At 36.5% G+C, this 23,897-nt stretch overlaps 3 protein-coding genes across 3 annotated transcripts; 1 reads left to right on the top strand and 2 right to left on the bottom strand.

The window, feature by feature from the left end:
* Nucleotides 1–558: 558 nt before the first annotated feature.
* Cbr-dmsr-2 lies at nt 559–5,420 on the bottom strand (the record flags this gene model as incomplete). Its single annotated transcript, XM_002639360.2, has 6 exons — nt 559–675; nt 726–813; nt 909–1,245; nt 1,420–1,712; nt 1,768–2,096; nt 5,361–5,420. 6 exons carry the CDS (start codon nt 5,418–5,420, stop codon nt 559–561), a joined length of 1,224 nt encoding a protein of 407 aa, XP_002639406.2.
* Nucleotides 5,421–14,860: 9,440 nt separating this feature from the next.
* CBG25250 lies at nt 14,861–15,174 on the top strand (the record flags this gene model as incomplete). Its single annotated transcript, XM_045244251.1, has 2 exons — nt 14,861–14,905; nt 15,067–15,174. The coding sequence occupies 2 exons, from the start codon at nt 14,861–14,863 to the stop codon at nt 15,172–15,174; spliced, it is 153 nt and encodes a 50-aa protein (XP_045098270.1).
* A 6,785-nt stretch (nt 15,175–21,959) lies between these two features.
* On the bottom strand, nt 21,960–23,863 carry CBG03993 (the record flags this gene model as incomplete). Its single annotated transcript, XM_002639359.1, has 6 exons — nt 21,960–22,243; nt 22,286–22,356; nt 22,402–22,522; nt 22,568–23,043; nt 23,090–23,525; nt 23,572–23,863. The coding sequence occupies 6 exons, from the start codon at nt 23,861–23,863 to the stop codon at nt 21,960–21,962; spliced, it is 1,680 nt and encodes a 559-aa protein (XP_002639405.1).
* Nucleotides 23,864–23,897: the final 34 nt, after the last annotated feature.

The following is a 23,897-nucleotide window of genomic DNA, read 5'->3' on the forward strand; positions in this document are numbered from 1 at the left end:
ATGTCAGAAAGTAATTAACTGACAGAATATTAGCTCCAATTTGTCCGTTTACTATTTTTCGATATCTTCTACAGGAACAGAGATAAATTGACTCGAGATTGACTCTTCGGGGCCATTATTATGGAGTATATACGCTAATTCCTTATATCGCTCCTCTAAAATTTCAAATTCTAAAGAATATAATATTTCGTGTTATGGTTTTGGTCATTGTTTTTGGTACTTATTTATATGAGAAAATTAAAAAACGAAGACAAATGTGGGAGACGGAAAACGATGCATTCAATTATTCGATTCGAACAATGGGTCTGAAGGCATCTGAAAATGGGAAATGGGGGGTGAGAGGGTGGGGGTGATGTTTTGGCATCAAAATGGCAAGTTTCCAAAAAAGGGTACTAGAAAAGAGTCACACTCGTGAGGTGATATCATCTATCAGGGGAAGCAATGACGCTACTGCACTCGAAAGAGTACTTGGAAAGTTTTCACAACGCTAGAAAGGGGAGAAGAAGTGCCTAAAGAAAAGAGGAGGATGAAAAGCAGTGTCTATTTGAAATAAGAAAATCAATTCATAGCCAGTTGAACAGTATTTTTATCGTCCGGACAATTGGTTGGCACTGGAAGGAATCCGTTCTTCTTCGACGTTTTTGGCTTTGCAATATTGCTGAATGTCGACAGAATCTGAAATCGGGAATTGGTTATGGTATTACATGTGATAGTATTTCACTTACTGATCGATTCGAAGTCTTGTTGATTGGAGCACCACTGTGATTCTCAGAAGACTGTGGGCAGCACATACTGAAGGTGAGCAGGAACTCTCTGAAAGAAAATATTATGTTCTCTGACTTATGAACACAAACAGACACACGTCATCAGAAAAGGAAAGAATCCCTAGTGATGTTCAGAACACAAACCTTCGAAAAACATGAGACATTAGAGCGCAAAGAACAAAGTTGACGGCACTGTTAATGAGCGATAGAAGGTCGAAGACGTTGTTCAGTTGAAGTGTCAAAAAGGTCAGACGAGGGCTGGCACCAGCTGCGAATGTCAAAACTCCTTGGGGAAGTTCTGTGATCAAGAAGATGGCAACGATTCCAGTCAGCATTGCAGTGGTTCTCTCCGCTTGAGAATTTCCATTTCCCATTCCTCCACAGAGTCTGGATCGTCGTTCTCGAGCTTCAATGAGCATTCGGACCAAAAGTGTCATGAAGATCGTCAGGAGAAGACAGGGGATCAGTTTTAGGATCAGAGCTGAAATGAGTCATGAAATGAGTCGTTTTTAATTTTTGGGCTGCAAGGATGTTCAATAAAAATGGGTTATAAATTCCCGAGGGTCGTTTATGTTTTTGTTTTTGCATCTATATTTTTGTTTTTGCATCTATGCATTTCATCCTTATAAGGATATATTCCAATTGCTAGGCTCACCAGCCATCCAATAGTTGATTCGTTCGAAATCACAATTCCACCAAAGTGGTTGACTCAGCCCATAGAATCGGATCATATCCGTTGGTTCCCACTTGTCTGCATACTTTCCCACGAGACACAAATCTGGAACTGCGCCAGCTTCTCCCTCGATGATTCTATAACGAATGAAAATGGGAAGACATCCGATGCAAGCGATTAGGAAAGCCAGAATGATTGCGATGTAAGCAGCACCAAAACCATTGCATTGCGGGATTCTCGTTTCCGATCGACTTCCTCGATAGAGAACCAAGAATCTGGAACAAAACAGGAAGTAGTAAAAATAGTAATATCTCATTTCCGAGTTGTTACCTTAGAATTGCCATATTGACTGTTAGCCATAGACTGCAAGAATGAACGAATACGGAGAAGATGGCATAGAATTTGGTGTAGATGGCCCATGGAAAAGAGAAATACCACGGGTGACAGAGTTCAACGTGTTTGTAGGCAAGATAGGTTCCCATCAGAGAGGCATCACAAAGAGCAATCACGACCAGAAACAGATTGAATGGCGATTTTCTCATAGCGGGACGAATCAAGACGACGACGATCGAGATGTTTGCGAAGACTCCGACGACACATAGGAACACGTAGACATAGTTGTGGAAGATGGTAAATGATGAGGTGAAGGGCAGGAGGAGCTGAAAATAAGAATTTGTAGGTTTGGAAGTTTGCTTTGCTTTCACTTTCTTTTTCCTGACAGATCACAAGATACTCCTAATTTAGATGGCAAAAAATTTGTCACTCGTAATTAGTGCACAAAATCTCAAATTTCGGTCGTCATCTTTCCGGATCAAGATCCTTCTCCAATTAGTACTATCTTCTCAAATAACAACAAAGTCATTTTTCATAAATGACATCATTTTCAGTAATTTTTGAACTGAAGGAAAATCTTTCAGAAAAATATTATAAGATAAATGTATCCAGAATGTTTATACCTTCTCCTTCTTCTTTTTCTCCTTTCCTTTTCCCTGTTCCTTTTTCGGTATCTCTTCATTTTGCTCAACTGAGTTCCAGAAGTTTTTTTCTTGGAAAGAAAATGCAAAGTGCGCTTTTTGAGGTGTCTAGGATCAAAAAACTACAAAAGAAAGAGTATCATTTAAAAAAGTCTCCGGAGACGTCGGAAATGAAAAAAAAAGGAATTCATTTTTAAGACAAAATGATGGATTCGTTGTTTTCTATATGTTCTGCTTATGTGTCAAAACAATTAGGTCTCACAAGGGAAGTTAGAAAGGGGTCGAGAATTTGCTCATTTTTTGCCAGCGGTTAGTTTACGCCTTTGTAAACCTCCTGTCAAAATCTGTACACAGGTCCTGGGCGCGCATACGCATAATGGATGGGCGACGGAGGACGCGCCGATGAATTGGGTACAGGGAAAGGACGCCGGTATGGGGCATATACGGGGCATATGAGGCACACCGCCGCCGCAAAGCATCTCCTCGCCTGGCTTGCTGGCACTCGATGAAATGAACTAAAACGTTGGTTGGGGGTTCCTAGAAGTATCAGTTAAGTTCTATTGTCTAACGAATTAGAACTCACAAAAAAACATTCTGTAAAAAAGTTGAGAAATTTCAAACAAAAAAATTTCATCGAAAATTTCGTATGGAGTTGACCATCAAAAACTTTGAAAATTTCTGAAAAAAACACTTTGAAAAATATTGGTGATTCCTGCTTTTCAAAGTTTAAGAATCGTCAAAAAACTCGCAAAATCGTGCCAAGAACTTATTTGGAGCCCGAGATAGGTAACTATGAATTCTATAAAAAAAGCAAAAAACAATTTCAAAACGATGAAATCGAACTCGAGACCTTCAGCTTACAAACCCTCGCCACTACCACTCGGCTACCTCACCACTGAAAACTAGAGAGTGCGCGGGGATGTGAACGGTGTTCACGAGACGTTGCCAGGAGGCGATATCACAGAGGAAAGAGGAGCTTGCAATGGTTAAAAATTTGGAAACTTTCAGACAAAAATTTTCAGCATTTTTGGAAAAAGTGCATATACAGATTTTGACAGGAAGTTTACAAAGGCGTAAACTAACCGCTGTCAAAAAATGAGCAAATTCTCTACCCCTTTCTAAAACGACTTCCCTTGTCAAACCTTCAGACGAACTATTATCATTCATCAGTCTCACAATTCAGAAATCATATGTCTAATTAGGGAATATATGAAACTATGCTCTACAGAAATTTCCACTAGATTTGTAAATCTTAAGTCGCGAAAAAATTCCGTATTTGCTACTGATGCACTTTCGCTTTTTTTCAGAAAGCTACCTTTCTATCCTATTCCAATAAGAATTTTGTTGATTATTTCGAAAAAAGGAATACCCAAATATTCTGTTGACGTATCTACCACCTCCACATGCAGCGGTGATGCTAATCCTGTAACAAAAAAGGAACATTCGTTTTCCTTTTTTTGCGTCATCTCATCTACTTCTAACTAATTGAGAAACTGAAAACTCTTCTTCTGAAGCTTCTGATGTCGCCCTACTTTTCTAATTTATTTTTCATTTTCAGAACCCCTTGCGTCTACAAAAAAAAGGATGCGTCCGAAAAGTACGATGATGCTGTTTCCCTTCTCTTTAAAAAAAACTCAATTGCATTGGCCCCGTGTGTTCTTTTTTTTTGGCTGTTGCTGAGCCCACTCCTCTTTTTGTCGTAGCGTCGATGATTCGATTTTAGTGCCGCAACAGAAAAGGAATTGTGCGAAAAATGTATGAAAAGAAGAGAAAGGAAGAGATAAAGCTCTTCTTGTTCGGGTTCAAGGTTCTCGACCGGAAGGAAACGAAGGATAGACATATTCTTGGAAAAATGGGAATGGGGAAGCTTTAGGTGGAAAGAAGGTAGCCAACGATTATGACAGTGAAACAGATCGAAATATCGGCATTGGGATATTTTGTCACCGACATAATGCAGGCGAATGGAAAGCTTTCAGTCTACAAAAACAATTTTAGCGCTTTCAAATATCTTTTCCCTGATGTAACACATTCTGAAACTAAAGAAATTCGAAAAAAAAACTAAAACAAATTAAATGTTGGAATTTTTCAATTATTTCAGAGAATGTTCAATCAGAAAACGCATATTTGAAAACCCGAAAATTGTTTTGGTAGTCTGAAACTTTCCATTCGCCTGTATTATGCCGGTGGCAAAATGTCCCAGAGCCAAATTTTCCCCAGGACTAAAATTTGCAAGAGTCGTATATCTAGCTCAAATTGGTTTCCATGAATCACAACTAGGAATTTTCGACTAGATCTAGAATCCGATTTCCAAATGCCATGAACATTTGTAGAACTGCAAATAACACAGTGGCTATTTTTTAATCCAGATAGCTCAGGCGTATAATAAAAACTGCTAGCTCAAGTTGCACGGTTTGATTATTCCATCAAACTACCTTTGGACTTTTAGATAGTTCTTACTCAGTTCGAAATTTTCGCCTTATGATCTAAACCAGATCAGGCTCATAGACTCTCTCTCTCTCTCTCTCTCTCTCTCTCTCTCTCTCCATGTTATTCTTTCATGTTATTTTTTGTTACATTTCTCCTCTAACACAACCGGAAGTTATCTACACACCATCAGCTCATTGATCTTTCTGTCTCCTCCATTTTTTCCTCATTTTTTTCAGACCCCATATTTCCATAATAAACGAACTTGATGCGTCGAACAGAACAGAGGTGTGGTAGCAAAAAAAACGAAAAGAAGGGGAAAATATGATTCAGAGTCGGCAATTAATGTATATTTTGTGTGTTCGAGCATGTTTTTTTCTTCTTTTTTTTTGGTGTGAGAATATCGAAAAGCGTGAAATAAGAAGAAAACGCAATAATGAGGTGAGAAAAATTCAGAATTTCGATAGAGAGGCTTGCTTTTCGAAAAATTTTTTGTATACCAAGAACCAAAAAATAAGGACTCACCTGTTTGAAATAGTCTCTCGCTTCTTGGAGCTCCGTCGAGTTGAGACCCATACAACTCATTTTAGGTTACGGTAGCTTGGGAATAGGGTCTGGAAATAGATTTAGAAATACAGTGACTTCAGTCCCTTATGTCAGAGCACAAAAAAAGGTTTCTGCTTCTTTTTAGAGATATGACAGTGAATGATAACAACTGATGAATAGTGAAAAGAAGCCGTGAAAAATACATAAACGGAAATGAAGAATGACCGGAAGGGAGGAGGTGGATTTGGGTGATGTAAAAATGGGAGATATTTCGGAAATTGGAAAAATTCGGGGAAAGGAAGTTTCTGGAATTCTAGTGATGGAAAATTCCTGAAGACCAAGGCTGTGCCAGGACCAGATTTAGCATTTTGGATGGGGTACATCTGTGATAGGTAGGATACAGCGGCCTAGCGGCTTTAGGGGTTTCTAAGGCAGATAGGCCTATTATTTAGAGTTGTATCGTCCTGAATCAAAAATTGAGCAATCGAGAAAGACGGCGAAGTCTGAACTTTTGGAAAATAGAAACAAGATTTACCGCCGATCTTTTCGTTTCTATTCTTCTGACCTTTCTTCTGAATCTTTTCATCACAAGAAGAATCCTCTCACGTCTTCTTTTTCTTCACTTTACCCAACTATTCACAGACCAAAACTTGAATCAAATTACTGGTTGAGAGGAGGAAGAGCCAAGAAAAAAAAACAAACTCTTGACGGGGGAGAAAAAGAACGCGTCTCGAGTTTATGCAAATACCAAAAATTCTTCTTTTCCCCCGTTTTTTGGGTTATCTCTTCCAAGAAAGGACACTAGTTGACTGACCAAGCAAAGGAATGGAAGAAGAAGAGAAAAAAGGAAAGAAATGTGATATTCAGAAGATATGGGAGATCCCAAAAAGATAAAGGAAGTGAAACAGTTTCAGAAGAGAATCCTTTTAAATTTTATAAATTTTAATTGCAATGGTTCAAAGCTAGAGAAGAAAAGAAAGAAGAAGAAGAACCATAGGTTCGTTTCGTTATCCACTAAAAGTGACCCTAGAAGGGAACCGCGTGAAATGGGCGGAGTCTTCAGAGCGCATACTGCTAGAAAGCCACGCCCACTTGTTTCAGTAGGAGTAGGAGAAGACGTTATGAAAAATAGGAGAAAAGGAAGAATGAGGATGTAGCAAATTCCGGTGTCAATTGCAGAGAGAGAATTTTAGAAGACCAGGAATAAATTGGGAGAAAAAATGATGCTAAGAGATTGTTAGAATGGGAGAAGAGAATACACGAAGCCAATGGACATAGATGACGTGGCGAAGGAGAAGTTAGAAGACAAGAGAAGAGTCAAAAAAAAGAAAACGCCTCGAGTGAAATTTAATAGTACATGGAGAAGGAGCAAAAATACGCAAGAAAGCTTAACGGATTAAGCTCTAAGATTTTGAGAATAATATGGGTGGCTTTTGAGGTGGTAGACGGGCTAAATAGGCGGTGTTTTGAGGTACAAAACGAGTTACGTGATCATTAAGAGAATGCTAATTAGCAGTAAGTCGTCTGGTTTTCAAATAAGATTTCCAACTGAATAATGTCAATCATTTAGGAGAATTCTTTGAATTCAAAACGACAGGACTCATCTCTCACTAATGGCTCACAGACAGGGTTTCACCAAGAACCTATCAGTTAATGTCAAGAATCATCTTCTTAAATTTGTTGCTTCTTAACTCTGTTGTTCATATGATCAGCCTACAGTATCCAATCATGAGAATTGAGATTTGTCCTAGATTTGAATATTGAATTGAATCATACGTGGGAGTATGTCGCAAGTAATTAAAGTCTTGCGTGCTTTTTTTGCTCATCGTTTTACTTTTGATACTCAGCCAACGAAAAGAAAAAATCCGATTCTCAAGTTCGCTAGGGCGCAATTTCTGACCAGGCCTTTTGAAACCCTGTGCAATCTTTCCGTGTCGGATGTTAGTGGTCAAATTTTGATTTAGTTTTTTTGTGTTGACAAAATAAACTATTAGAAAAATTGAACCTTATATTTCCAGCTTCACGCTCTTCCCAAGAAGCTAAGAATTTGAGCTGAAAGCGATTGTCAGCGTTTTTTCAACTTCTCGATTTTTTTTTGGAATTTCCGTCCATACAAAATTTTCATTAGGCTGAAACACACATTTTAAGCACAAAAGCAGATAGTTCGGGAAAAAAAATGAGGAGGAGATCGAAATTTCAACATTTTGTTATATCTGATGTTACTGGTCTTTTTTTTTTGAATTTTTTTTTCATTTGTTTTGCTGAACCAGTCGCAAATTTGAAAAATGAGGAGTCAAAACCATCAAAATTCCCATTGGGAAACAAAAACTTTTGGCAACAATTCTCTAAATCTTTTACGACTTTTCCTCTTTCTTTTTCGGGTTAAATTTGTTTTGAGAAACATGAAAAATGGATGAGTTTTTGGATTTTTTTTTCAGTTTTCTTTTTTCCGGAAAGTGGAAACGAAAAGAATAGGAAAAAGCTAATGTGCTAGATGAGTGCAATTGGAACGAGCTTGGACGGAAGAACATATGGAAAGAACGGATGCCACGATAAAGAAGAAGGAGAAACAATGGATTTCATCAGAATTTACAATGGCTTCTAACTTCTGGAGACTCACAAAACCCACGTATTGTAAACGTCTAATGAGAATCATGCAGAAAAAGAGAAAACGAGGCGAGGAGTTATTCGAGATTCATCAGCGGATGAGAATATGATATGGATGTATATGGATACTCTCGTACTAATGAGATCTCCTTATGATTTTTTTTTGAAAAAAAAAGGAGGATGAACAGAATTGGAAGAATCTGATGTTTCTAGACAGACGTCACTAATAAGAAGGGAGGTAGTACCGAGGGCTTCAGAACTTCCGTTACTATGCTTTTCTTCCTTTTTTATTTGACATATGTTCAAATAAAAGAGATCAATATTGCAAATTTGTTCTTACTGACTATAGATCAGAGGGAACTGTAGATTATTAAAAAGTGGATGGTAAGCTTTCAATAGACTATTGCCCTTTTATTAGAGGGTTAAGGAACTACGGAAGTTCATCTAGAATAGTAAACAATGGGGATAAGCTTCCGTGTCGCTTACAGCAAACGTCATAACTCTCGATTCAGAACACAATATTTCAAAGCTGTTTATTCTACAATAATGGCCATTCAAAAAGAATTAGAAACACTTGATAAGAGTAGGAAAACAAGACTAGACCGTCATTATGTTTTGCTTCTAGAAGTTGAAATAGGAGAAGAATCCCCTATCGTAAACACTCTAATAGAAGGCCACCGCACCGTATACTTGCACTTTGAGCCGGTATATCTCGGTTTAGATAATTTATATTAAAAAATGGTCCACTGATAAAATATTTATTATATTATCAAGAGCATGTTGCCAGTCAACCACTTTTTGGATATCTTTCACAGGAACCGAGATGTATGGCACAAAGTGCAAGTATAGGGTAGAATGCTAATAGAGTATTTACTGCAATTTTTACAAATCGCTGACCCTGTATGAGAGTTTTAGCGGTTAAAAAACAAAAATGCACCCGTTTTTTTTGAAAGAATGCACCCAATTGTTTTCCTGAAAGAGATGATTACGTACATAAAAACAGCAAAAATAAGTCTGAGCCCCAATGAAAATGTGTCACTGCCGAAAACCCCACAATACCTTTTTTCCATCAGCTCTCCCACATTTATTTTTCTTTCATATTCCTTTCCCTCTCTCTCTCTCTCTCTCTCTCTCTCTCTCTCTCTCTCTCTTTCTATCTCTTTTCAATAAAGTCCCCCCTAACAAATTGTGATTATTCAGAATTTGTTCATGTTTGTTAGCCGGTCTCACTTCTAGTCTGGGAACCGAAAAATACAACATATGATCACGATGATTTTGATGTTGATTTGAAAAAAGAAATGGGAACTTGGTGACTAATATTCATGCATTACGATTTTTAGAAAACTCAAGAGTTTGAGTAACTGATCTACAGTAATATACTCTTCAAAAAAGTTAATGTTCACTATAAAACAGCATCCTCAACCTTGTAATCTGATTGTTTTAATCTCCTCGAAGTACGAAAAGACATACTCCTACGGATTTCAATGTTACTGATTGGAAGACATAAAAGCTTGGGATTTCTTTGAAACTCGATAAAATTACCGTAGCTCCTTTTTTCCATAGGAAAGAAAAAGATAACGGCGGCTCGGGTGGTTTTTACCTAATGAAATACTAAAGCTTTTTGGGACGACAAGAAACCAAAAAGGGAAAAAAAGGAGAAAGGGATTAACACCACCAGGAAATAATATATTTTTGTACTTTTTGAAATTATAACAAATGATCAGAGATGTCCGGATAGGCTTTTTCGAGAAACGGAATCCGGAATCCGGAATACAAAATAAAATAATTTTCTCGGAATAAAGAAATAAGGATCCGGAACGAAATGAGCGCTGAATCCGAAAAACAAACTAAGGAATGCGAAATTCGGACAAAAATATTATTACGGAACCTGTAATTCCAAATGAACAGAATCACGGAATCAGGAAAACGGAATCCGGAATCCAGGATTCTTTTAAAAGACTCAAGAGTTTGAGATCATTCTTATCTACAGTAATCCTAGTTTAGCCTTCTCTTCAAAAAGTTAATGTTCACTATAAAACAACATCCTCAACCTCTTAATCTGATTGTTTTAATCTCTTCGAAGTACGAAAAACTCTAAAAACATACTCCTACTGATTTCCATTTCACTGATTGAAAGACTTGGGGATTTATTCGAAATTCAATAAAACTACCGTAGCTCACTTTTTACCTAGAAAAGAAAAAGATAACGGTGGCTTTTGCCTAATGAAATACGAAAACGAGTTTTGTGACGATGAGAAGCGAAAATAGGGGAAAATGAAGGGGATGGGACCAGGTTAAAGAGCAGCTTCGAGAAAAAAAACAGTAGTTTTTGAATGTACCATAGGGATTCAGCTGAGTGAATTTTTAAAATTATAACGAACTAATATAAACATCCGTCTGATTCAACGAGATTTCAAAGTAAAAGAGAAACATCTTCAAGTCCAAAATCACGTCATCTTTGAAAAAACCCAAAACACCCCCGAGGCACAATTAGAAGCGGATCAGATTTGCTCTTTTAAAGAAGTTTTCATATGCAACAAGTAAAAAAAAAGTTTGAAAGCTAGTTCACTAGTACAATCCTGTTGCCAAATTTGCTATTTATATTCAAAGGATTAGAAAAAAGAAAAGAGAAGAATTTTCAGAAATGGAACGTTGAAAAACCAAGAAAATTAACGAAAAATGATAAAAAGTAGATATCAGATTTCAAGAAATAGTGAGAAAATTTAACAAGAAAACTAGAGATTCTCGAGCACCTTTTGGATTTTTGTTTTAGAATTTTTGTTTCTAGTATTTTCTAGGTCATATGACATGCCCTCATTAGGGAAGTATCATATCCGCAGACACGAATTCATACTAAAAGCCTGAACAAGCAGATGATACTTCGAAAAACGGAAATATCTTCCCGTTCCAGAGACTACTTCCCAATTCTGAACATGTAGATCATAATTTATTTTTGATGAAATGTCAACAAATTTCGAGACTTTCAATAATCCTAGAATATTACCAGAAGAAGAACTCCAATTGATCAATGACTTTAATAAATTGATGATACTCCAGAAAAGTTAGAAGTCATTTTTTTCAGATTTTAACTGAAAACTACAGTATACTTCTGACACGTCATCACTATCCTATTCTATTTCCTAGCTCTCGATACGAAGATTTGTCACGAATGAGACAGAAACAAAAAAGTTATTCTTGATCTCCATAATGGAAAGAAAAACGAGGTGTGGAGGTCTGGAATACAGTAGTAAATAATTCAGTTCAGACGGGATGAAAAGTGGATTGAAGTCGTGAGAAAAAAGTTAGCAATTGAGAAAACAAACAAAAGAAAAAGGAAACGGTATAGACTGGGAATACTAATAACCAATGGAAATGTAGTCGGGAACCAAAAGCAAGAAAATATGAAGTTGTAGGAATTTCGGGGGTTTTTAAGGAATAAGGTTGGAAACTGATGAATCATACAGTAAAGATCAGGTTGAATTTTTGAGAGGAGCAAAACAAAATCTTCGAAAAACACGTTCACAGTTTGGCTCACAATGGGATTATCATGAGATGAAGCAACTTTGACAAGCAATAACTCAGCTTAAAATTTATCAAATAATCTGAAACTTGGACAGTTTACTGATGAATGATTTGAATTTTCGCACTCCAAATTTGAGCCCACTTTACTCAAGTTTTATGCTTGTCCAAACTTGAGTCCGAGTAACTATGCACCACCCTGTTAATATTTAATTTACGTTCAAATGTCTCATCTATAGACTACAGACTCATTGTGAATATTTTCAGACTTCAAATAGTGAATAAATAAGATACATCATTAAAACTGATTTTCCCAAAAAAAACTTTCTGATTCTTGAATATATCTTAAAAGAAGTTTGAGGTGTTCACTTGGGTTCAAGCCAATGGGTCAGAAATCGCGCCCCAGTAAACGTGAGATTTTAGAAACACGGTGAGTTTTTCACTACCGAATGCGAAACAGTCTGCGACGTTTTAAAGTACAATGAACAAAAAATCTGATTCATTTTTTTACTATATATTCTTCATAAAATTTACTAAAAATTTATGGAACAGAAAAAAAAAGTTATGGACTAGAATTCGAGAAAAAAATTCCAAAGTTGAAGCAGCGTAGTGAAAAACTCACCGTGTAGAAAAAATTCGCTGCTGAATTATGTGGCTGAGCATCAAACTTTTAAACGTTGCACGAAAAAATCACGCGTTGCAACTCGTTGATTAAAACTAATTAGGTCAAATCCACGTCAACTTGGAAATTCTTAAATTTCTTCTGGCCTAAAAGTTATTTTAGGCGCGTTTTTTGACCTGTTGGCTTGAACCCAAGTGGGTGTTCCAGCTTATCAAAACAGGCTGCAAAACTAATACGTGTCCTGAAAGCGTACCAAAGGACATTAAGCGATTAAATCGTTCTAATGCAGAGATTCCTATCAAGAAAAGCTTTGATTAAACCAATCCATTCTGACTTTTGTAAATTTGCAGATGCATCGTATATTCATGAGAATTTCTGTTCATTGGTATATTATTGTTTTTCCAAATTTCCTAAATTTCCCAGAGCTTCTGATATTCCGAAAAAGTGGGATTTCTTTATTTCAGAAGCTTATCCTTTTTTCTTTTTGTTCCCTTTAGATCAACTATAACCAGAACTCATCCCATATTCAGCTCAAAAAAAAGACCAAACATCAGCTCATGTCTAATTTTGCTAAAAGCCAACCCAACATCATCTGCTGAATGCAAAATGGGCTAGTTTCTTTTTTTCAACTTGTCGTTCCATTTTCACTGATTGGAAAATGTAATAAAAGGACAGAAAAAAAGAACGGAAGAGCGGAAAGCGGTCGGAGGTCGTAAAGAGACAATGGTCCTACTTTTTAAATCATGGGGGTACAGAAAAGTAGATGGAAGAAAAAATAGGGTGCAAAAAATATTGGAATGGGAGCAAACATAGGGAAACCAGAAGTACATATCATATGAAGGATAAGGGGTCTCCTGACTAAGTGTATGGTTTAAAACGGTACGAGTCAAGCCTTTAATTTAAAAGTTGGCAATATTCAGAAAAACAAATCGATCTAAATCAGGCGTCTATTAGATCATCTGGTTTGAAAAAAAACAGAACACAAAACGTAAAATCAAAAAACTTATGCCTAAATATGTGACGTTATTAGGGAGAGTCTAGCTTTGAATGTTTTAAAATTTCCATATTCCGAAATTCGGAGTTCAGGTCTTTTCTGACATCTGAACTTCCGACTTTCAGAATTTCAGAATTTTCAAAATTTGCCGAATTTATAAGTTTTTAGAATTTTCGAATTTTCAATATTCTGAATTTCTGCTTTGTTGAGAAAGTTTCAATCTCTCAAATTCTAGAATTACAAATTTCAGATTCTAAAAGTTATCGAATTAAGGAATTTAAGAATAAAAATTAAGGAATTTAAGAATAAAAATTAAGGAATTTAAGAATAAAAATTAAGGAATTTAAGAACAAAAATTAAGGAATTTAAGAATATAAAGAATTTAGGAATGGGAAATAATGGATTATACCAATCAGACGTTAGAATATCAGAATTTCAGAGTTACATAGCTTACAGAATTTTCAGAGTTTTCAGAGTTTTCGGAATTTTCAGAATTTTAGATTTTCGGAACTTCAGAATTTCAGAATTTCAGAATTTCAGAATTTCAGAATTTCAGAATTTCAGAATTTCTGAATTTCTGAATTTCAGATTTTTGGAATTTCTGAATGTCCAATATTCTGAATTTTCAATATTCTGAATTTCTGAATTTTACGGAGAATGTTCAATTTCTGGGTATCTGAGTTTCCGTAACTTTGAATTTTTGGATTTCGAAATTCCGAATTCCAGAGGTCGGAATTTTTCTAACTTCTGAACTTCAGTATTTCACAATTTTATAATTTTGGTATTTCACGGTCTCCCACAGAACAATTCCGAACTGCAAATTAATTTTTGATCTACAGAAAAAAATGTGGCGCGATCACAATTGCAAGTCTAAAGCCGTATTTTCAAGATTTTTTATCTGATTTTGTGGAGATTCAAGATGATTCAAATAATTCTTAAAAAATTAATTAGTGGTTATAGAATCCTGTATGGTCCTTTTCCGGAAAAAAATATTCCAAAAAATGCCAATTTTCAAGATTTTTTACAAAAAAATGTATCTCTTCTTTCAGTTTTCAACATTTCTAGGAGTTTTTTTTATTTCAAAAGAACCGCGATCGTTTATTCTTCATTTTGTATGGATGAATTTTTAATGCGCCTGATAAAACTTTTTTTATAATTCAAAAACCTCATGAAATTGCACAAAATCGCATTTTTGCGTTGTATTTCTGAAATTCTGAAGTTTTCTGAAATTCTGAAGTTCCGAAAATCGAAAATTCTGAAAATTCCGAAAACTAAAAAATCTCGGATAAAAAATCTTGAAAATACGGCTTTAGACTTGCATTTGTGATCGCGCCAAATTTTTTTTCTGTAGATCAAAAATTAATTTGCAGTTCGGAACTTTTCTGTGGGAGACCGTGTATTTTGGAATTTATATTCCAAATTTTCGATCTCGAAATTCTCGAAATTCAAAAAAATCGGAAAGATAAGATACCTCTGAATTATGAAAAAAACAACAACTTGGGGAATTCACAACAAGCAAAAAAGAAAATGAGTGAAAGAAACAAACTCAAAAACGCATTGAAAATGTGAGAAAATGTTGCTTTTCATTTCGTTTTTTTTCTTCCACTCAATTCTTTTTTTTTCTCGGGCGGTAATAATTAATTTTTGTTCCGGTCTCTGTAAAGATATGCTTTTTTTCTTGGATTCAGAACGGGACTTCCTGTATCCACAGAGATTTTGATAGTCAGTTTTTACTTTATGTCTAGTCAAAGTTTTCGTAATTTTCAAAAAGAGCCGAAAAATGTGACTCTAGAAAAGTGTGGACCGGAAGCCATAATTGAGTTGTTTTGTACATCCATATTCTTTGCTTTTTCTCCTCATTCATAACCATCCGTTTTTTTTCGAAAACCTTCGTGAATCTTTCATTCAAAAAACTCCATTTGCACAAGATGTTGAAAACACAGAAAAAACGGTGCCACGTGGCGAAGAAGGAAGGAAGAGAGGGAAAGGTTCTCAAGGTGTTCTTACTTATTCAACACATCGTGCTGAATATTTTCAGCGTTCTCATATGATTTTTTAAGAAAAACAAATGTATGAACTTGTGAATGAATCAGGAATTTTTTCAATAGTGATTTTTGGAAGTTAAAAAACGTTTTGAATAAAAATGATTCTGGAGATGATCTGTAATTACAGATGAGCTTTGAGAACAGAATCGGGCACAGGTAAAGGGGCACTGCTGTTAAATGAAAGCTGAAAAAGCTGCTGGTTGCCAGCTAAAAGAGGACAGACGGGCCGTCGACTGACCGTTGACGGACAATCGAGACCACTCAGAAAACACCGACTTGAGAGTTGTGATTGGGAATCAGTCAGAAAACAATATTAGATACATACAGTAGATTATAGAATGATGATAGAATCTAATTTTTCTCACATCGAACCAACTCAAAAAAAAATTTGCTGAACGGCTTATTAAGGTCAGTCGAAAAGGCGCTGACTGGTCACTGACCGGTGGTTGGCGGACTAAAAAGGACCATGGAAAATATATGAACAGAAACATTTTTATCTATTCGGAATTCCTATCATTTCCACATGAGGGACTTTTGATTTACAACGGGTAAATCCTTTCCGGGTGTACAAGGAAGGCATTAGAAAATACTTTCGAAATAATTTTAAATCATAAATTCGGAAAATTTTATTCTGGTAAAGAAAAGGTAAACAAGAAAGAAACCATTCCGAAAATGTTCAAATACAGAAACCATAAAATATAGACCCCCTCGAATAGATACAAAACATCCTTTAAATCTCAGACATCTACCGGAAATTCCGTTTTTAGGTTATGAAACTCGAGATTCTTCGCTTCTTCTGACTCCTACCCCCACTCCTAAAACGCTCAGAAACCAAGTCGTAACACAGGGTCCCATCATTTACTTATTCTACTTTCTTCTGAATTTCGCGTGGGGCTCTTCTTCTTCTTCTTCTTCTTTTTCGAAGAAAATTTGCAATTTTTTCTGACCTCGACACACTGGAAAAATGACGCCTTCTTGGTGTGATATTCATATCATATTTCGAGTAACACGAAAGTTTTTTTTCGATAAAGTGTGTTGAAGAAAAGTAAAGAAAGTAAGCGGCACGCATCACTTTCGAAAGGGGCACCGCCTGACGAAAATTCGAATTATTTATGAAGATGTCCTCGATCTTAGGATTTCAAGATGATTCACATGAGGAAAACGAAAATTACCTAAACTTTTAATGGGATGCAAAATAGTTGGAAAGATGAAAGACGACAATTTTTTTCAGGATAAACAAAGTTTCCAAACTCAACCAATGAGCTTTATGCAAATAAGATTTTCGAAAACTTAAACTTTCTTGGAAAATTCTAAATTTTTTGAGTCAATGAGTTTAAACAGAAAAAGCAACTCTCAAAAGATTTTTTGTGCTGGATTCTTTGGCCTTCTCTAAACAAAGGTGCGAAAAGAGTTATAGGGGAACAATGGGTGGAATGGAAGTGTCCATTTCGAAGAAAAAAGAAATATTTGAGTGAGTGTGTGTTATGGTGTGCTTACATCATCATTGAAGTTTGGAGATCACGGCCAATGGGGTGCGAAGAAAATGTTATAAACAAAAGGGGATTCGTGGAATGTACTAGGAGACTAAAAATTCGGAGGAGATGTTCGTAGGGTTAGAAATGGAAGCTTCAGAAAATGATGGAGAACAGCAGAATTATCTTTCGAAAACGCAAGAAGTTATATTTTCATACTAAACAATTCAATAATGGTGCTGATGTCTTGTTTCTATACTCTAACATCACATTTATTAAGTTTCTCAAAGAAATGTCATCCCATTTTTCAAGCTATCATAGCTTACAAGGGAACCTTTTAAGTTGACCCTCTAATTTGCATAAACTAACTTCACAGGATGAAAGAGCATGTTTGAAAACCTATGAAACCGTTTTCAAAATCTGCTTAAGAGACCTCGAAAGTGCTGAAATTTCATTTTCAGCACCAAAAAATCACTTTTTCAGTGTAAAATGGACCATTTTCAAACTTGATTTTCTTCACTCCTAGGAGGTTTTGAGACTTGAAACTAAACTTTTTGTGTTATACTTAAAATGATTTGAAATGTTATATTTTAACATTTTTAACATTTTCCTCAAAAAAGTTTTTTTTTCAGAAAAGTTTTGGAAAGTTTCAAAATTTGTTTACTCTTTGGGTGTATCCAAGTTTCCAATTTTGAACAATTTTTTGAGAAAAATGTTGAAATATGAAATTTCAAATCATTTCAAGTATAACACAAAAAGTTTCAAGTAATAAAACCTCCTAGGAGTGAAGAAAATCAAGTTTGAAAATGACCCATTCGACACTGAAAAAGTGATTTTTGGTGCTGAAACTGAAATTTCAGCACTTTCGAGGTCTCTTAAGCAGATTTTGAGAACGGTTTGATAGGGTTTCAAACATGCTCTTTCATCCTGTAAAGTTAGTTTATGCAAATTAGAGGGTCAACTTAAAAGGCCCCTTATTAGCTATGTCCAACATCGACTGATTCGGCCAAGATCAACTGATGCGAATATCCAAAAAAAAACTTTTCTAGAGAATTTGTGCAGGAATTGAAAAAAAAACTGTCTAGGCTTCTCAATCCCGAGACTTCTGGAAACTGGAGAAATTGCATAATATTTAATAAAACTACCGTAAACCCTATAATTAAATGATCTCTCTAGCTTTCAACTTTGAGGCAATGTATCTCGGTTCCTATGAAAGATATCAAAAATGTGTCAACTAACGAAACAATTTGAATATTATAATAAACATTTTCTTAGTTGACTACTTTTTGATATCTCCTACAGTAAATGAGATATACGAGCTCAAAGTTGACACTTTATGCGTGGAGGCTTCTATAGAGTGTTTACGGTATCTCCTACCAAGCTCCAAAACACCGTTCTCCACAATGCACCATTACACCTACGTAGTTTTCAAGAACAGTTTGCAATTTTCAGATTAAGACAAACAATAGAAAACGGGGGACCCAAATACATAAACATAGATGTTTCTCTCTCATGAGTTTTCATTCTCTTTCCTCTCCTTTCCAACTTTTTTTGCTGTTTCTCGCATCAGTGCGCTCTGCCAGAGGAATGCACTATTTGATTGGATTCTTCCATTCGGCTCAAGTGAAAATTGTCTAAAATAAAACAGAGACACAGAAGATGGAAGACCGAAAAAAAAGCGGTGGTCGAAACGCTTTATGGACCACTAAAACACTTGTGCCCTTTTCACTTTTTGTCGCTTTTTCATGACTTAGATCGGCGGTTGGTGCTCCCATAAGAACAGCGAACAAGAAAATAATTTGGCAATTTCAAAGGAGAATTCTTTTGTGGGCAAAGATCGTCTCTCTCTCTCTCTCTCTCTCTCTCTCTCTCTCTCTCTCTCTCTCTCTCTCTCTCTCTCTCTCTCTCTCTCTCTCTCTCTCCAAAATTAGGTCGAACATGAAAATGGAAATAAGTAGAATAAGAAGAAAAAGAGATACTTTCTGAGTGACGTACTAATATAGAAGTATCAGAATGGATTTAGAGGAGATAAGTTAAATAAGAAGAGAACACCGTATTACGATGTGAATCTGCATATTCTACGCATGTTTTCAGTTGTAAGAATGTTAGTTCCAAGTGTGTGACAACTTATTTATGGATCCCAAATGGATGTTCAGGTGAATGTGTGAACGTTGATTGTGTATGCATTTTAAATCTCTCGCGATTTGAACTTGTTTAATATTTTCGTTCGAAATACATATTTATAGATATAAATTCTAATACTTCTGTTGCTTTGGGAATATGGGAATTCAGATTTAAAGGATAATTGTTTGTTACTGGAAGAGCTTCCTTTTAAAAACCTTAAATTTATTCAATTTCGCCAGAGTTGCAGAGATGTGCGGAATGTTTTTTCGAGAAACGGAATCTAGAATACGGAATCAGGAATAAAATAATTTTCTCGAAATATGGAATCTAGACAACATTTTATTCATTGGAAAGCACGGAAGCCGGAAAACGGAATCCAGAATTCGGAATAAATATATTTTTCGCGGAATCCGGAATCCCCACAGCTCTGCTCCTTAGCCATATCCAACTTGCCTACTTCCCTATCAGCCATACTATCAGTCATACTGATCGAGATAAACTTTTCTTCTTGGATTACGGTATCTAGAAAGTCCGAGAGCTATACTAAATTTATGTGGTTTTTTTATTCTCATGCTCCTGACTACCGTAATAAATTCTTTAGCATGAGAAAGATTTCCTGTTACCGTAACTCACATCGAATCATCCCAAGAATTTCCCTGGATTTCAAAAGTTCAAAACTCAAAAATGCAGGTTATCAGGAAAGTTGAGAAGAAGTGCTAAAGTTGTTATTACACTGGTCACACAGAAAACAAAGCCTTCATCGCAATATTGCCACAAGAGACGGGTGTCTTCTTCTCAATTTTCCCTCGAACACACACACAACTGTTTCCAGAAAAACGAGGAAGAAGAAGAACATGGAATGAGATGTCAAACGGACGGCAAAAAGAGAGAAAAGTCGAATGTTTCGTTAATGTATTATTTGGGAGGTAAAGCCTATCGCCCTCTCTCAAAAGGCGAGTTATTTGATGGACGGGTGCAGCCGGGAAAAAGGGCAAAAAAAGTAACAGCAAAAAAACGAAAAGGGACGCCAGAAAAAAGAACGAAAGATAAGAAGAAGTGTTGGGAAAAAATGACAAAGAAAGGACAGTGAATGATGAGGTGGAGTTAAATGTAACACTTTTGAGTTACTTACTCCAAATAACAAATAGGACGATTTATCGGCTTCTAGGAAAAGAAATGAGCAATGAGGGGGAAGAGGGTTGCATGAGTTCAAAAGGTTTTCAGAATCAGTAGAATATGAAGGAATCGATGGACGAGGAGCGCAACAAAATGGTGATGCACTTAATAATTCTGAAGAGTTCTTCGTGCAAAAAAGTAGAGAAAAGAAATGGGATGGACGCATAATCAACCGGAAATTGATGATTTCATGTTCTAATGCGTTCTTTCACTTCCACGTTCGTCTTCTTCTTCTTCTTTCTTCTTCTTCTTTCTTCTTTTCAGGTCTTGAACGGAATCTGACAGAACAGGAAGCATATTAGTCTGATAAAAAAACGGAGTTGCGGAATGTCGGAGGTATCACAACAACAATTACTACAGTAACCTAAAAGTATTTACATTTTCTTATTTCGTTTTTTGTCCGTTTTCCGACAATTTTTCAGATTTTGACATATTTTATTTTCGACTTGTTTGAAGGTTTTCAGGTTTTTTTCAGCTCCGATTTTTTTTTCGCTGGAATAATATAGTTTCCTAAAAATATGCTGAATTAAAAAAAATATATACTTGATAATCAAAAACCAGTATGAAAAGAATATTTCCGGGTAGAAAATGATCAAGCTTCACAAAGAGCTGGCAACATTTGAATAACTCTTGTGTGAAAAAGAAATAGTAAATATTAAAAACCTTGGTTTAACCAGTTTTCTGGAAACTTTTGCCCGAGTCGAAAACCAATCAGCACCTTTTCATGGATATCGAAACTTGTCGTCATAGCTCTGATTAATTGGAACGAAATGGAAATTGAGAACAATCATGAGATTCAGAAGCGAAAATTGAGAATATTATACTGATACAAAAATCGGAGCTGTGGAACAAAAACACGGGTGGTCGTGGCCGAAGGTCCCACAACGGCAACTACAGTAATCAAAAATATTTATATTTTCAAGAAAAAAAATTTTCTAGTTTTTTACTGATTTTTGCCGATTTTTCTGTGATTTTCCACTAAAAAAGTCAGAAAATAAAAGTAGAGACGACGAAGTGAGCGGAGTTTCTGAAACCCGCAGCATGACTTAATGAGCGCTGATTCGCTGAAAATCGAATGAAACTGTGTCGCAGCTATCGAATTATTAAATAACGACATAAAACTATCTACTCGAACATTGATTAATATTTTATGCACGCAAATCGAGAAGACAAATTAAAAAGGAGGGAATGTGGCTGAAAGCACGAAAGCACGCTCACACTGCCCCAGGGCTCTTTGCTCTAATCCGATTCGTCCTTCTCGTGGCGAAGAAACATTCAAAAAGCTCACTCGATGTTCTCACGGCCCACCTCAATTTATTCAGTTTTGAAACATATTTTTTCAGCTTTGGAATTTCCTTGGCCGCGCTCGTTGCATTGAGAATAGGGGCGCTGTTTGCCCTCACCAATGTCTAGCCCCTCTCCTCTGGACAGCTATGATGCGCCTTGTGGCCGTGTGGGTAACACGGGCGTTTCTCGTTCACAACTCGCTGGTTCAATTCTCGCCTCTCCGACCTCTCTATGGGAGATTGTTGTTCGGTACCGATCTCCCCAGGAAGGAGAAGGCATATTACCCAAAGTCACCATTCATAGTTCACATCATGGCCTTACGAGTGATGTGTCTCCGCCAGGTGTCTCATTTTGTTTCTTTTTTTTGTTTCCAGGTCCGTGTCATCTACTGACGTTGTTAATTTTAATAAGATAACAATTGTGTGCTCTATAATTTTCTTGTTATCAGTTAACTAATGGAAAACAAAAGGAATTGAATCTATTACTGAAACGCTTTACGGCGCCTCATTCATTTTTCTTTTTGTACAGGACCTGAAAGTGTAAAAAAATTTATTAAAATGATAATTGAAAACAGTCAAATCAACAAAAAGTGGGTAACAAGAAAGAATTCAACAACAAAGTGAGAATAAGATACTGAGAGGAGATGATAAAATAAAAAACAAAAAAATGTACCCGAATATTGGAACAGAACGAGCCGAAAGAGATAATTCAAAATGTGTTATCCTAGAATCTTTAATTAGTCTGCATTGGTTCTTCCTCTACCTCCGGACCACCTTTTGATGGTTTTAGTTCATCCAAGTCTCTCGCTCTGATTGTCGGCTCTCCGAATACATCATTGTCTTCAATTAGATCAGCTGTTGATTTGATGTTGATTTTGGTAGTAGAGACAATCAAGTCAACGGATCCAACCAGAGAAGAGATCATCTTCTGAACTTCAAGTTCACGGCTGAGCGTCACTCTAAGACGTTGTACTTGTTTGAAGACATCTCTGTCCAGCTTGTCTGATGCATAAACATCTGAAAAAAATTTTTATAGGAAAATTCAATATTCTAATTTACCGAAAAAGGCAATGGTGACGTCTTTCAAGATAGAGAAATACTCTGTTCTGAACAAATGGTGATTGAGGAAACTGAAATGAATTGATCGATTATACGGCTTCTGTATCTAAGCTTACATTAAAAGATTTTTCTGAACAGTAGTTTCTTGACCAGCCAAAGCTCTATGAATAGCTCCTCGCATAACAATTACTCGAAGGTAACTGACGACAGCTGCATCTACACTCGAGCGGAACTTTCCTGAAAATTAGAACAAATACTTACGGAAATTCTAAAAGCCCATACCGCTGAAAAGTAGTCGAATGACCCCAGAGTGCTTGAAGTTGGAAAGCATTCCATCGATTTTGGGAATCTTCAGTTTATCTGCATTTTTTGCAACAACTTCCACTTTTCTTGAATCTCTATCTTTTTCAGCCAACTTGACAGGAGGAGCTGAAGTTCTAACCAAAGATCGCTTGTCTTCAATCATAGCCGTCGCCGTAGTTTCTTTTTTGATCTCAGCTCTTCTATAGAGTGCCAAAAGATTTCCCATTCCGACGGCCATTGTCTGATCGTCTCTGGAGACATCAATATCGAGGACTGGAGATGGCATTGACCATGAATGAATCAGGGAGTAGTTGGTAGTTCGGAAAGCGTTCACTCTTCTGTCAATTCCAGCGGTCAGAAGACATGTCGAGTTTGTGGCAAGACGAAGAGAAGTAACTGTTTTGTAATGAGCTTGAAGAACAGTTAGTGGTCTTCCAGTTGTGGTATCCCATATTCTGAAAAGCAAATGACCTTGAAGCAATTTATTACCGGAAAACTAACTTAACAATAGGCCCAGCAGCAGTGGCAATAAGTTGTTCTCCTGGGAGGAATAGAACTGACTCCACTGGGTGCTCACAGTTCAACTCCATAGTTTTTTCTTTGCTTCGAATATCCCATAGCCTCACTTTATGATCATAACCCCCTGTTAATACAATATGGTCATTTAGAGACGACACCGCTCCACATCTTATTGCGTCGTCGTGTGCTTGAATTTCGATCAATGGAACTGCGTTCACTCCGTAAGCAGTGTCAGCTACTCGGTATTGCTTTATTTTTCCATCGTCGGCTAGCGAGAAGATCGTGTCACCGCGTGGTGAGAAGTGTACACTTTTGACTGTTGATTGAGATGCTTGCATGACGCGAAGTGCAACTTTGCTAGATCCAGTTGTCTTCTCTACATCGAAAATCCTTACTTTTCCTTCATCTCCTCCAATGGCTGCAAAAGTGAAAATGAAGTCTCAATACTGACCACAGTCTATTACCCAGCAGTCTTCCGTCATGACGAAAATCAATTGAGCATACACCTTTCTTGAATCTACTGAACAAATTGAGTGGCTCACAAACCACTGTGTCATAGAGTGTCAACCGAACGCTGCTGGTCGTTGCCACGTGGAACGGTTTTTTGGGTGAAATACGAACTGAGCTAACAACTGAGGGCTCTTGGAATACGGTGAGTTGTTGCATTCGTTTCCAGTAAACCACATCCTCGTCAAGCAATATCGTATCCTGCTTTCTGGAGAGAAATTTCTCAGCTGGAAGATACGGTTGAGCCATTCTGAATGAATGAAGTTAATGGTAACAATTCGAA

Source organism: Caenorhabditis briggsae, assembly GCF_000004555.2.
Source record: "Caenorhabditis briggsae complete genome, chrI, whole genome shotgun sequence".
Taxonomy (NCBI): domain Eukaryota; kingdom Metazoa; phylum Nematoda; class Chromadorea; order Rhabditida; family Rhabditidae; genus Caenorhabditis; species Caenorhabditis briggsae.